Genomic DNA, 13,768 nt, shown 5'->3' with positions numbered 1-13,768 from the left:
CTTTTATAAAGACAAATAATTTAAAAAGAAAATGACTTTAATATTATTATTTATCTCTGTGTCTTACGACTAGTTTTTTTTTAATGGTTAAGTTACTTTATTCGGCTTTAAACAAAGTATTTTGAAATGGTGTTTAACGAGCTAATTGAGTTTAAATCTCAACTATTCATTTTTTTTTACTTATATCCAATGACCCAAAATGATTTTGAATTTATCTTTTTCAAATTTTCAATAACATTATTAAACTTTACAATCTTTCAGAAGTGCAAAATGCAATGTTGTTATTCTCCCTAAAGTATTGTGAGGATTAATGATTGAGAGCTTCAAATTGCATACTCACTATTTTATAGAGTTTTCTTTTGCATGATTTAAAACTTCAACATATTGTAACGATTGGATCCTAATTGAAAGAGTTAAAAGAAGATTTTTAATTAAAATCGCAAGAGGTGTTTGGAAAAGTAGATGTAGGTTGAGTTTAATCGAACCACCCTAAAATTACTTGGTGTTCTTCTCTAACTCTTTTCTAATTATTTTTATATTTAATTTTAGTTACATATTTTTGTTGGTTGAATTTGATTGAATTCAAATTCATATATTTTTATCAATTTTGTTATTTAACAATTTTAGAAAGATTCTTTATTTAATTAAAAAATTATATAATTAATTTAATTTAGGTTTATTTGTTAAGAAGTTGAATTAAACCTTATTCATCTTCCTCGGGTTTCCATATCACACCATTAGATTTCATAATATTTTGAATTCAAATATTATATCATATTCCTAAACAAATAGCAAACACTAATTCACTATATTCGTATTATTTATATTTCAAATTATTTTTAAAAAAATGTATAGAATTTCAACCGTTCCTAAGTCATTATATTTCATAATATTTTGATTTCAAATAGTACATCATATCTTGAAATAATGGCAATCATACGTAAATTAAGCATTTTCGTATTATTTGTATTGCAAGTTATTTAAAAAAAAATTATCAGATAATAAATATTACGTATGATTAATAACAATTTAAAAATAAAGTTTTTTTCATCCCTACAATTGTGCTAGTTATGATTATACACTTATTTTTGTTGGTTTTTATTAAAAATAAATCTTGTATCGAATAATTATTTTTTCATATTCTGATTTTTAATGACGTAAATATTTAGTCAAAGCCTTCCTTTAGCTTTTACAAGGGGTAAAGCTTATGGTAGATGATAGCTTTAGCTTTTACAATGGGTAAAGCTTATGGTGGATGGTAGATAGATTGAAAAGTCTCGATATATTGATTACCGTGTAGTTGATGTATACGTTCCTTTATCAGCTTTGTTTTGGAACCAGTTTTATTACCGTCGAAGTTCAAGAATGATTTGAACGTTTGCAGAGGTTAGGTAAAGCTTCCCATTAATGACAATGAGTATAATTTTATGTGTTGGAGGAGAATTATATTTTCATAAGGTTTGATTATATTTAATTACAGGATAGTTAAGTTTTGAGAAACAATTGTATTTGGAACTCAAGTTTTTCAATTGGATAGAGGCATTTGAGGCATTGTTTCATCTTTTTTTCCAAATTTTCTGTTTTGCTATTTTTCCAAAAAATAAACCTCGTAATTTGTCATTTTTCTTGTTAGCTCATTATTTTATTCAATCAAATTGTCGTTGTGTCAATTTACATATTCAATTTCAATTTGAGACACGTGACTTTTAATTAATTAGTCACAAGATTCTACTATTTGTAATTTTTTTCGTTAACTTGGGACGTGACAATTTATAATTGGTCAAAAAATTCTCAATCAATAAAAGCTTAATATATATATATCAAAATTTCATGGGAGGAAAAACAAAATTTCCCCATCTAATCAAACTTTGAGATAATTAATATTGATAAACAATTGTTCAATTTTACAAAATTTTCAATAGTTTTGTTGTTTTCAATAATTCTCCTATTTTTAATTTTACCTTTTATCTTTCTTTTCAATATATATATATATATATATAATTATAACCTACTTGTCAAAAGCATTAGTTTTGAAGAAACATTAAAAACAGGAAAATCCATATTTACCCTCCAAGCGGATGTGGAATTTTCGCCTCAAAGCTGTCTTCTGCAACAGTACCGTTGACATGCTCGCGTCGTTGATTCATTTACATCGAGGCTGCCCGTGCCGGCGACGACCTTCTCCTGATCCAACAACACTCTAACCATGCTCACTGGATGCCGCCAATTCAGAATCCGACGAAACATCTTCCTGTAACTCTGTGCTGAAAAGCAAATTTATACAGTGTCACGTCCAAAGGCAGAATCCCTCTCCCTCAAATTCCAAGGTGAATATCCTTTTCATCTCTTGCTTTCATCCCACTACAGGATGATCGTCCCAACGGCCAAGAGAATCACGGGCATTTCGACAGGAATTCGGCACCACCATCGAGTTGGTAGCTGGCCGGCTCTAGTAACAACCTGAATAGAGATCATCTGAAGTATTTCTACTGGCTACTTGGTGTGTGCATCTTGGTATGTATACAAGATAACGAGAGAGCATGTAAGGATCCTGGGTTCTTTCCTAGTTAAAAGGTTACTAAAGTTAGATAATCTGATATACTTTATGCACCAATTAAAGAGAGTTAGACATTGAAACATTCATAATTTGTGCTTCAATGCTCCAAAACTTCTTTCTTGGTTTCAATGCTGTAGTTTTATATACTATATTACATAGTCCAGATCAACTTTTCCACCATGAAAATACAATCCACAGAACTAAGGAAGCAGTGAAATTCAGTATAATCTAAACCATAAATGCAAATATGCATGTAGAAAGACACTAGTTTGCATCTCTATATGATTGTTCTCTACATCAAAACCAAAGAGTATATTATGCTGCTTCTATTGCTTTATTAACAAGTGACCACAAGTAGCATAAGAAAATTCTTACTGTTCATTTACAATTTACATTCCACCAAACATATAAACAAGCTTGGCAAGAGAGGGATATTACCTTGGTCTGTGAAAAAAAATTAAAATCTTGAAGAATATTTTCTGACTACTTTCTGATTACCATTTGACATCCAGTGTTAGTGCTTCGGGAGAGACGAGAAGAGATGGAAACTTGGTGAAAGATATATTTGGCAGTAGATTCCTCCATTCAGTTGAATCGGCCACAATCAAAGGCTTTAACTTCTTAACCGCAAGAGGCTTCAACCTCACTGTATCTAGCCTAGCCAATACTTCAAATGATGCACGCTCAACTGTAGGCTTAGTTCTCCACTCTGCCAATCTGGCGTAAAGACTACTATTTGTTCCAAAAGTATTTTCTAGTTCTAGCTGAAACCGAACAACAACACATGCTCTCATTTTAACTTTGACAAAAGCCAGCAAGCCATTTTGAAGGATCCAATTTCTTAAGTAACGTTGAAAAACAGTATCCAGCATATGAAACTGCGGCTTTAAAGAACCAAGGAGGGGAGAATTCTCTATGTGAGTATTTCTACCATAGCATTTGTTTGGCAATAACTCAATTGAATCCTTGGAAAGGAATCTAGTTCTTATATAATCATCAGGATTTTGTGTCCTATATGCAGACAGTGTTGCAGAGCCGAGTACGCGTAGAGGAAGCAAAGGTGAGCAAAATGGAAGCCGGAAGGGGTAAGTCCTAATTTTTCCATTGCTCCTTCTGGTTTCGTTCAGCAGTTTGGAAAGATCAGACGAATAAAACACAGAGACTTCCTCAGCTTCACTAACTTCTACTGTTATACCTTCTCCCACCAGAATTCGTTTAACACCAACATGAGTAGCATTCTTCTGAGTCAAAACAAAAAGAGTTAATGGAACTGAAAAATTAAAACCCCCACAGACCGAACATTGAGCAATGTCCAAGTCTACTTAGCAATATGAAACCTAAGCAGAAAGATTATGGGTGCAACAAGCAAGCACTAGCAGAACACTGGTGAAAATTTGTGAACAAAAAACAACTAAACCCATAGTTCCAAATAACCATGATACTCAGTCAACATAGAAAATCATCTGTCACTCTCAACCTCACCCTAAAAAGAAATTATGGGCTATTATTATCCACTAAACCCATAGTTCCTAGTCAAATTCTAGTCCAAACTAATTGATTTTGTAAAAAGTGGATAACATCCTAAGCATTAACATCATCTATTGTTTATAATTCTACCAGATAGTCTCAACAAACTAATTTTCATTAACAACGTTCTACAGCTTGCTTAGTAAAACACATACGAAGAAAGAAAAGTATTCGAGCAATGCGAGTTTTGCATACTACAGTATATATACACCCGCTAACAATCGACGAAGATGAAAATTTTGAATTAAAAAAAGTGAGCATACAGGTAACGAGACAGAAAGACGAGCTTCCCCTTCAACCATCAAATCAAAAGGACCCACAATTTTGAACGTCCTAATTGCAGCCATTGAACCGATGCCATTAATTAAAGAGCCAAAGCGAGTCTGATTAGCAGAACTCGGCTTTTTCCACGAAGAAACCTCGTCGGAAAATTTAGCCAACAGCCGAGTTTTCCCTAATCCCAGACGAATTTCATAGCTCTCCGCAAATCCAAACCTCAAACTCTCAACATCCAATTCCAATATTTTAATTCCCTCCAAATCCCACTTCTGCTTTGCCGCTAAGTCGTTCAAAACATCCTAAGAAAAAACATGAAAGTTTAGTTTGTTTAATCATAATAGAGAGCGCGAGGAGATTTGTGTTGGTAAATCGAATCCGAGATCTAAGGGAAGAATGAATACCTGCAATAGATGGGCATTGTCGTCGTCGTTAGAGATGGAGTGATTAAGGGAGGAAGCAATTGATAGAGAGTTGAGAAACAGAAAAGCTTGAAGTTGAAGCAATAAGAAGAAGAATGGGGTGGGATTGGGAATCTTCATCAGCTTTGGGGTTCACTGAAACCGATCAATTTGGATCTAAAGGGATTGAATCTTCACAATTTCTCTCTAAACTCTCTATATCTTTTCCCTCTTCGAAGCTCAGATGGAGAGAGCTTTGAACGAACATTTCTTTATAAAATTAAAATCAAATACAAAATTCATCATCTATACTTCTATTAATTAATACTCTTAATTCTTAGATTAATAATTCTAACCCTTTCTAAATTGATAAAATTCAATTACTTTCTATTTATTTACAAAAGTATAACAAAATTTTATATTTTATAATTTGATTATTTTGCTTCATATTCTTTTATTTTCATTTTAAAAAAAGATTGTGATGTATTCGCATTTAAAACTTATAGATAAAAGAGAACAAATCTTTTTTAATAAAATAAAAAACATAATCGGCAGAAACCACAATTTTGAGAGAACAAAGGATAGATTTTAAAATATTCCTACATATTTCATATTGGTAAAAGAGAACAATTAAAAACAATAATAATTGATTTTTAACCATTCATATGAATTAAAAATAAAAACATAACACTATTTATCATGACATAGATAAAAAAAACGTATATTACAAATAAACAATTATAATATTTTTTTATATTTGTAAATAGATTAAAATATAATTTTAAGAAATAGTTTAGAGTTGGTTTTTATGTAATTTTAATTTAGTGTTATTAATTTATTATAGATTTTTTGTTTCTTTTTATTTTTTATTATTATTTCTAATTATAATTATTTTAATTAACTCAGATTATACTTCTTTTAGTGCAAAGAATCAGAAGAGAAAAGCATGGGATGAAAGAGTGTTTTTCTTGTTAGTCATATCCCAATGTTGTTTGGAATACATTATATTTTGTTTGTAGTCATAAAAGTATATAAAAGCCATATTGGAGGTTGTAATGTAGAAGATGCAAATATGTCTATGTTTATTTATATAGTGATAATAATTCATAAACAAACGTCTAAAAAACACCATTATGAATTATTCAAATTGTTGTTTTATTAATCTAAGTTCATCTATTTCATTCAATTGTAAGTAGCAACCAAACTCAATTACCTAATAACACAATTGCATATGTCTCTTGTCTACCAATACAATTATGTCCTTTTCTTCTCAATTCTTTCTTCTTCCGTGTTGACATTGACGCAGATTATATAATATCACTAAATAACGTTGATGCATTCATATATACATATATCACATCTTATCTACTAATATAATTGTTATTTTCTATGGTCAACTTTTTGTTTGAACAACATTTTTTTTGGTCAACTTGTAATGGTGACTTTTTTTTGTTTGACAAAAAAATGGCAAAACTTAATTAATGTGATAGATTACCAATGATCGAGATCCACTAGGGAACATTATGAGACATAATCACAAGGGACAATCAACTACCACTCTTCCACTAATTGGGCATTTGGTCAAAGAGTGATTGACGCTAGAGAGGTGAACATGATGGACTAAAAAACGAGTCGATCAATTGAAAAACGAGAGGGGCCCATCAGGGTTAGTTTCAAATAGAGAATTTTCAAAAAGTAATTTTGAATGACCGATGATCAATTCTAAGTGAGGTCATACCGAAAAGGAAGATAAAAGGAACACTCATGTCATGAATCCTTAGAATAGGGATTCAGATCTTTCTTTCCCATGTAATACCAAAATTAGTAACATCTTAAAAATCATCAAGCCTTATACACAAAATGATTATTGACATAATCTAAAAAATAAAAACGTTACAATTTCAAATTGGGTAAATGCAGTTTAATGTAATCTTATCAAAACTGAACTTACTAGACTTATTTAAACGAGACTCGTAAGGTTAACACACACATGAAGAACATTTTGCAATATATACATAAAACCGATGTTGTGGTTCAGAATTATATACAAACTGGGAAAATGAAACTTGAGAAAACAATGAACAAACGCTCTCATCTTTATATGAATCTTTTCCCAGGCTAAAATAAAAAATGCGAATGGTTTGTTTGTCATCAAATGAAATCAAAATACAACGGTGGCTTAATCAACCACACAGACTTTACAGATGAATCCAATTCCCATCTAATGCCCAAAAAAGAAATTGAATGTGTAATTTGAGAATCAATATCAAAATGGAACAGATTCTATCTCTGCAAAAAAATTAGATGGTGAAACATCAAGAAACTACCACTTCTTTCTCTGCATTTTGATCCTTATCAGAAACTTTTGATGGCGGCCAGTATCGGAACACTGATCTACCGACGATGTTTTCAACAGGAAGTGGACCCCTGGAAATGCAAAATGAGAGCACAATTCGTTAATGACGATTATTCTCTAAAAACTTGTGTGCAATATTGAAACAATTCGACAATAGACCCGATGAGAACAAATGGTTTGCCTGAGTATAAAGGATAACATGATCTGTTGAGAAAGTAGAGGCAAATTGAATCCGAGATAGTCAAATTACCAGTTATGAGAATCAAAACTGTTGTTGCGATTGTCCCCCAGTACAAAAACATACCCTTCGGGTACAAGCTGCAATACAACACATAACATTCAATAATTTTTTGATGGACATGCTCTCCCAAATATAAATGTGTGTTTAATCAGTAGAGGGTAGGGTATATTACCACTGGATCCATGTTGTAAGAAAGGGGCTCTAAGATGAACTTCTCATTTTGAGCAACACCATTCACCAAGAGTTTTCCATCTCGTACCTGTAGTAATAAAACAAAATGAGCTCAGGGAGTCGGAAAATTCCATCATAATTTGATTTGTGTTCAAAAGGGACAGTATGAATGAAGAATCGAGACCCAGTGAAATCATTCAAACAAATGAAAATATCTAACCTCAACACAATCACCAGCCTTTGCCACAATTCTCTTGATGAAGACATCATTTGACTTGTAACCAATTTTCTGCAAATGTACCAGAATGTTCAATGAGATAAGCAACTTGATTAAACTTTGAGACGAGGAAAACGTCTCGAACATTAGAGATAGTAGACGCTACCTGCAAGATTGGAGGTGCCTTGAAGATGACAATATCAGAAACACTCGGCCTTCTGAAAAAATATGACACCTGAAAATCATAAGACTGAATAAGTTAACAAAGAAACAAGTGATCAATAAAAATTTCAAACCAGTTCTTTATCATATTTGATATTACTTATCCTTCTTCAACAATCATCAAACACCTCCTTCAGTTATCATCTCTAGATATCATTTGACAACTGAAAAAGGAAATTCAAGTCTTTAAGGAAGCAGGGTCTGTACAAGAGACATAAAATAAAGTAAAGTCCGTCTCATAATGAACACCATCAAACACTTCAACCACATTTGTCCATGGTGACTCAACGTATAACAACTAAAACAAGCTCATCACTCTAAGAAAATAATGGCTAAATTTCAAGGCGCTTGAACATTTGATAAGAGAAACAAATTTTGTACAGTAATTAGAATATTTCCATATGAATTCAAACATATAATTACATACCCAATAGTCTAACGAACATTCTCTTCTAGTTATATCTAAAATTTCAGTAAAAGAACGTTGTCTGACCTTTTCAGCCAAGATGCGATCGCCCACGTCAAGGGTTGGATACATTGATGAAGAAGGTATGGATCTTGGCTCAGCCAAGGAAGAGCGAAAAAGCACACTAACAGTCAAAGCTGTAGCAATGGCCTTAGCATCCTCAGAACAGTTATTCAAGAACCGAGATATCCAGCTACTCTTCTCTAACTTCGAAGGATCGGGCGGCTGGCTCATGCCCTCGTCCATTACACAGTCAAAAACTCCATAACTTTCAATTTCATCGCCCGTTGAGCCCGAAACCGATTCATTACCGGTAACCGTCTTCGACCCCTGTAAAAATGGGATAATCGAAGAGGCTTCGAAGGAAGAAACACCAAACACGCCCATGGCCATTGGCGAAGAAACGGAAGTACCTACAGCAGACTTCATAAGCGAGATCAAACCTAGAACAATTGGGTTTCTACAGCTTTCATCAACAATTTCTCCGGCGATAGTGCCAAGCGCAGATGCCGAATTCTTAACCCAACATCTCGAATTAGACGGAAGAACGGCGGAATGATAATTGCGCACGGAACCAGAAGGGTCAAATTCCGGCTTCTGATTTGAACCAAAAAGTCGAGATCGAATCCAGCATTCATGAACAGCGCGACAATTACCGACACGAATTCCAGCAGAGGATGCAAGATTTTGAGCGACGTAACCCGAGAAGGAGACGGTTACCCTGATAGCCATATCTGCAATCTGAAAACCCCCAAAAAACCTCTAAATCAGAGAGCCCTCACCGACTAGTAACGTATAAAAACGAATCACTATAAGCCCACGATCGCCATTTCTGCAGAAAAATCAACCTGAACCAGCGACATAGAAGAAGAATAAAAAAACGCCGCTAAATTGGGAGAGAAAATTCGAAACAATAAGCAGCTTGAAAAGGCATAAGCAACATCTAGAGTGAAAGCCAGTTATCAGATCTAAGGAACGGCGTAATTTCCCCCGACGATCTCTCTCGGAGGGACGGCGGGAAGATTCTCGTTGTAGGAGAAATAAAATTTCACCATACACATTGCGTCGATAGGTTATAAAGAAGATGCTCGATAACAAATTTGACCTTCTCTTTTGATTTTATTAACGATTTTGCCACTCCCTTAAATATATTTTTTCCCCTTTAATTAAATCTTCGTTTTTAGGTAATTAAATCTCCAAACTGCCCTTTCGTCTCCAATGGCATAATTTAATAATTTAATATTTTTATGTGTCAATACCAACTTTTTCTTTAATTTTAATATCTGAGCACGTTCAAATCCATCGACATCACACTTGACCTCTTCCCAAATAATATTGACCATCGCCCAAGTCATTTACAAAATGTATGGAGGCTTCAAGAATTGAACTCACATAAAACTAGCACTGCTTGAGCCGTAAACCACTCACTACTCGTTTAGCTTCAACACACATGGACTAAAAGGTGTCTATAAACCATGACTAGAATGATTTAAATCGGACTCAACCCATTGGTCAATTCATTATTTTAAGAGGAAAAAGATAAATCTTTATTCAAGAAAAAATTACGTAGTCACGAAGTCACCAAAAGATAATAATTAATAATAATCATTAAGAGATATTCGTTGATTGAAAACCAAGCTTAAACATGAAAAGTCAGTCAACCAAAATTGTTTCAAACAACCAACAACAAAATAATATATTTACATTAAAGACCTTAAATCAAATGTGAATTACAACGTAGGATATGAAATAAATTGATTGGAGCACAAATTTAATTTGGTAAAATGATGTAAAGTGATAGTCAAAGATAATACAAAATATGGAGCCATGAAACAATAGACCTTGATTGTTTATCACTTTCAAAGCTCTCTTAATCCAAGTGAGCAACTTTAGGTGTTTTGACTTCAAAATTACACAATACAAACAAAATAATAATCAAATATTAAATAAATATTGTAAAATAAACCTTACTATTTACCCAATACAAAAAGAAATCATTTTTTTTTTTATAGATTTGTCTAAATGAATTAAAATAAAATTCAATCAATATAGGATATATAAGACTTTTATTACAAATTTAGTTTTGTAATAAATTAGAAGTAGAAAATGAATAAGAAAAGTTAAAAGGGTGGGATGGGCGTAAATATATGAGTAAGGGATGGGCATTTGAAATGAAAACATTTTTAATATTATGGACACCTCTTTTGACCCTTTTCATAAAAGGATGGATTTAAAAGAATAAAAAGGATAATAATATGTGGCTCCGGTTCTCCCATGCTTCGTGCGAACTTCCTGGACGTCCAAACAACCGGGACAACTCACCTCGCCAAATCACAATAATATCCCTTCTTTGCATTTCACCCCTCTTACCTCATCTCATCTCAACTCAACTATGTTGGTATTATTAACATCTTAAATTAAATTGATTTTTTATTCATATTTTATAATGATTTATATTTTTCATAAATATAACGGTTGAATTTTTTACCAAATTTTAAAAACAAAACAACTTTTTATATATATATATCCTTGACTTTCTTTTTTGAACCATTGACAGAATATGAATTTAAAAATAAAATATTGAAAGAAAGTGTCATGTTTATAGACTTAAATTTTAAATTAAAAACTAAAAAGGTTATTGATTGAAAATTACTTGTTATATTTAAAATATTAGCATATATAGCAACACGTTCTACCATTGATAGACTTTATTTTACTTGTAGATAATAAAAATCTATTAGAGATTGAACTAATTGACTTTACTATGTTTACAATTTTAAAAACATGTCACTGTGTACTTATTATTCATAAAATTGATACATATTACAATTATCCAATATTAAATGGTTAAATCAAACGAGTGAGGTCCAAATATTTCTTTCGAGAAGACGAACAAATCCAATCCAATAAATTGACAAAATTATCCATATTCAAACATATAAACATCTTTCATATTCGTTTGACGGTTTTTTTTCCTTTGAAAAACAATAAAATTCTTTAGTTTAACAAACGTGGGACGTAAATTTGAAACATCAATTCAAAGAAAGAAACCGATGGATACATTTTTTCAAATATAGCAAAATAAATCAAAATATTTATAAAAATGTAACAAAATTTTAAATTTATTGCTAATAGATACCAATAGACTTCTATCATGATATACTAATGATATTGGTAGAAATAATCCATATTACTTATAGTTGATAAAATCTAAAATTTTAATATTTTGTAAATATTTTATATAAATGTAAATGCAAATGATTGTTTAAACTAAGGAATTAGAACTTTTAATATTGTTTTGATGATGTAGTAAAAAGTAAGAGGGTAGTTTTGGCAAAAGGTAGAGTTTAGGGGTTAAACTATCAAAATTGAATATAAAAACTATATATATGTAAATGTTGTTAGTTGTAAGGTGACATATCTGCTTACGTCAGCCATCTCATTGTTGGTGGAACAAATGAAAAGAGAAAAAAAATGGTTTATGTGAAGGTCAAACCTTTATTTCTCCTCCACCTTAAGTTTGAGTTTTAGGGGATGTTTTTTTTTAAGTATTTGTTTTATAGGTTGCAATAGGGGCATATTATAATAATTATCTTAATATAAATAATAAATAATAAATAATCGAGATACGGTACCATGTAGAACAAAATTATAAGTAAAAAAAAAAAGTAAACATGTATGTTTTTAAGGGTATAGTAATTCAGAACATCAACTATCGTAATTGAAGTCCTGAATATAGAGTGGTTTATCAATTTGAATTAGAGTAAACTATTTTAAAGTCAAGGGTAAACTTGTAATTTAACAAACTAAATTTAATAACCTATTATATTGTGAATTTGAGCATGTATACTTAGCAATTAAGTTTACATGTATATGTTTATGTGTGTGCGTCTATAGATTTGTTAAGAAGATCGTTGTGCAATGTTTACAATCAAAGAATATTGTCGTTTATGTATTGACATTAATATTTTTTTAAGTATGTCACAAATAGATATAATTCGAATGTTATGAACACATATGTACTAGCACTTTTAAAGTCAAATATTTGATTTTCCTAACTCACACTATAAATAAATAGAAGTATATATATATATAAGTAAATATTTTAAGGGGTCTTTTTAAAAATATGACAAACCGTCAAAATATTTAAACAATTTTGAAAACTAAAAAAGTGATAGCCCTAACCTGGAAAATAACAAAAATGACTCAGTCAACCAACGATTAAATGACCACTCACGCGTAATATATTAATATATTGAGTAGTTTAGATTTAGTACACTATCATTTACCATTTGGCTACACATCGTTTATGTTTGTCTACCAATATTCAACAATTTTTTTAAATTCTTACTTTATATTTGACTACCCAAATTTACGTACCAATATTTCAACGAATTTTTTCAATACATTTTCTATATATGTTAGATTTGGTTGTATACCAATATGCCAATGATTTTTATTCAATATCGTGTACCAATATCTATCTTGAAAATTAGCATAAGAAGAATGGGAGAAAGACAATGGAAAGGAAAAGAAAAATGACAGTAGAGGAATAAAAGAAAGAGATGGAAATGAAGTGCAAACTAGTACTATTTTAAAAGTGGCCCCTATGGGTTTTTTTATTTTGTTACAAGGATCGTAAATATTTTAGCGTTTTGTTATATTGTTACTCCGAACATAAGTAGAAATTGATATACATATTTTTTCAATTTTGAAAATTCATATCTTCAAACCTCACATTTTAATGTGCGGGCAAAAAAGGGAGTTTATTATTAATCTAAAAAAAATTATAATTTGAAGCCTACTAAATAATTCCATGAATATATATCAATTAAGAAATAGATAAATTATATTTAGTTTGACATATTGCATACATGGAACTTAACAAACTATCTTTAGGTAGTTGAAGTTACATGTAACCACAAGCAAGTGTAAGAGAATAGCAATAAAAATAACTTCATTCGACAGTCTCAAAAGAGAAGAACAAGTAATAATCTTATAAACAGAACCACACTATTACTTGTATGTCAACTTGAAAAGTGAGACCATACTAAAATAAGTACGAATGACAATTACATCTAAAACAAACACGTGAGTTTTGCATACGGACGTTACAAAAGAAAATCAAATTCTAAATTTTGCATCTCACGAATTCACTATTCGATTTTTGCATGAAAAGAACTCCCATGACAATGGTTAAGACACCAATTTCAATAGGCTTTCCACTTGCTTGGGCTGGTCTATAAACTAGAAAGGAAGGCCCATAAAGGCAAAAACGATCTCCATTCACCTCCCAACCTAAACTTCCAAAGTTCAAAATCAATACCAATATTA

The 13,768-nt window shown here is 31.3% G+C and overlaps 2 protein-coding genes across 5 annotated transcripts; both read right to left on the bottom strand.

Annotated features, from left to right (window-relative positions):
* Positions 1–1,969: 1,969 nt before the first annotated feature.
* On the bottom strand, positions 1,970–5,041 carry LOC105435298. Of its 4 annotated transcripts, none has more exons than XR_004216294.1 (4): positions 4,765–5,041; positions 4,348–4,662; positions 2,996–3,798; positions 1,970–2,563 (listed from the first exon to the last, which is right to left on the bottom strand). XR_004216294.1 is itself a non-coding variant. In XM_011655781.2 (3 exons), exons 1-3 carry the CDS (start codon positions 4,900–4,902, stop codon positions 3,052–3,054), a joined length of 1,200 nt encoding a protein of 399 aa, XP_011654083.1. In that variant the 5' UTR covers positions 4,903–5,041; the 3' UTR covers positions 2,787–3,051. The 4 variants fall into 4 exon arrangements, 2 of the variants coding, with proteins under 2 accessions (XP_011654083.1, XP_011654084.1); XR_004216295.1 differs by having other exon boundaries at positions 1,970–2,558; XM_011655781.2 differs by lacking the exon at positions 1,970–2,563 and having other exon boundaries at positions 2,787–3,798.
* A 1,711-nt stretch (positions 5,042–6,752) lies between these two features.
* On the bottom strand, positions 6,753–9,488 carry LOC101221060 (thylakoidal processing peptidase 1, chloroplastic). The gene is made up of 6 exons (XM_011655780.2): positions 8,462–9,488; positions 7,913–7,981; positions 7,750–7,818; positions 7,531–7,617; positions 7,368–7,435; positions 6,753–7,188 (listed from the first exon to the last, which is right to left on the bottom strand). The coding sequence occupies exons 1-6, from the start codon at positions 9,164–9,166 to the stop codon at positions 7,077–7,079; spliced, it is 1,110 nt and encodes a 369-aa protein (XP_011654082.1). The 5' UTR covers positions 9,167–9,488; the 3' UTR covers positions 6,753–7,076.
* Positions 9,489–13,768: the final 4,280 nt, after the last annotated feature.

The sequence above is a fragment of the Cucumis sativus genome, chromosome 4, assembly GCF_000004075.3.
Source record: "Cucumis sativus cultivar 9930 chromosome 4, Cucumber_9930_V3, whole genome shotgun sequence".
Taxonomy (NCBI): Eukaryota; Viridiplantae; Streptophyta; class Magnoliopsida; order Cucurbitales; family Cucurbitaceae; genus Cucumis; species Cucumis sativus.
The sequence above is the reverse complement of the archived record's forward strand: the minus strand, read 5'-3'. Positions and strand labels throughout refer to the sequence as shown.

What these genes read in the sequence shown, in the direction of transcription:
- LOC105435298 (XM_011655781.2), bottom strand. Translation starts at nt 4,902, where the DNA reads ATGAAGATTCCCAATCCCACCCCATTCTTCTTCTTATTGCTTCAACTT. An exon ending in ACAATGCCCATCTATTGCAG is followed by an intron (nt 4,663 to 4,764) that starts GTATTCATTCTT and finishes GTTTTTTCTTAG; the next exon opens with GATGTTTTGAACGACTTAGC. An exon ending in GTCTTTCTGTCTCGTTACCT is followed by an intron (nt 3,799 to 4,347) that starts GTATGCTCACTT and finishes GTTTTGACTCAG; the next exon opens with AAGAATGCTACTCATGTTGG.
- LOC101221060 (XM_011655780.2), bottom strand. Translation starts at nt 9,166, where the DNA reads ATGGCTATCAGGGTAACCGTCTCCTTCTCGGGTTACGTCGCTCAAAAT. An exon ending in AGGCACCTCCAATCTTGCAG is followed by an intron (nt 7,819 to 7,912) that starts GTAGCGTCTACT and finishes GTACATTTGCAG; the next exon opens with AAAATTGGTTACAAGTCAAA. An exon ending in AGTTTTGATTCTCATAACTG is followed by an intron (nt 7,189 to 7,367) that starts GTAATTTGACTA and finishes TTGCATTTCCAG; the next exon opens with GGGTCCACTTCCTGTTGAAA.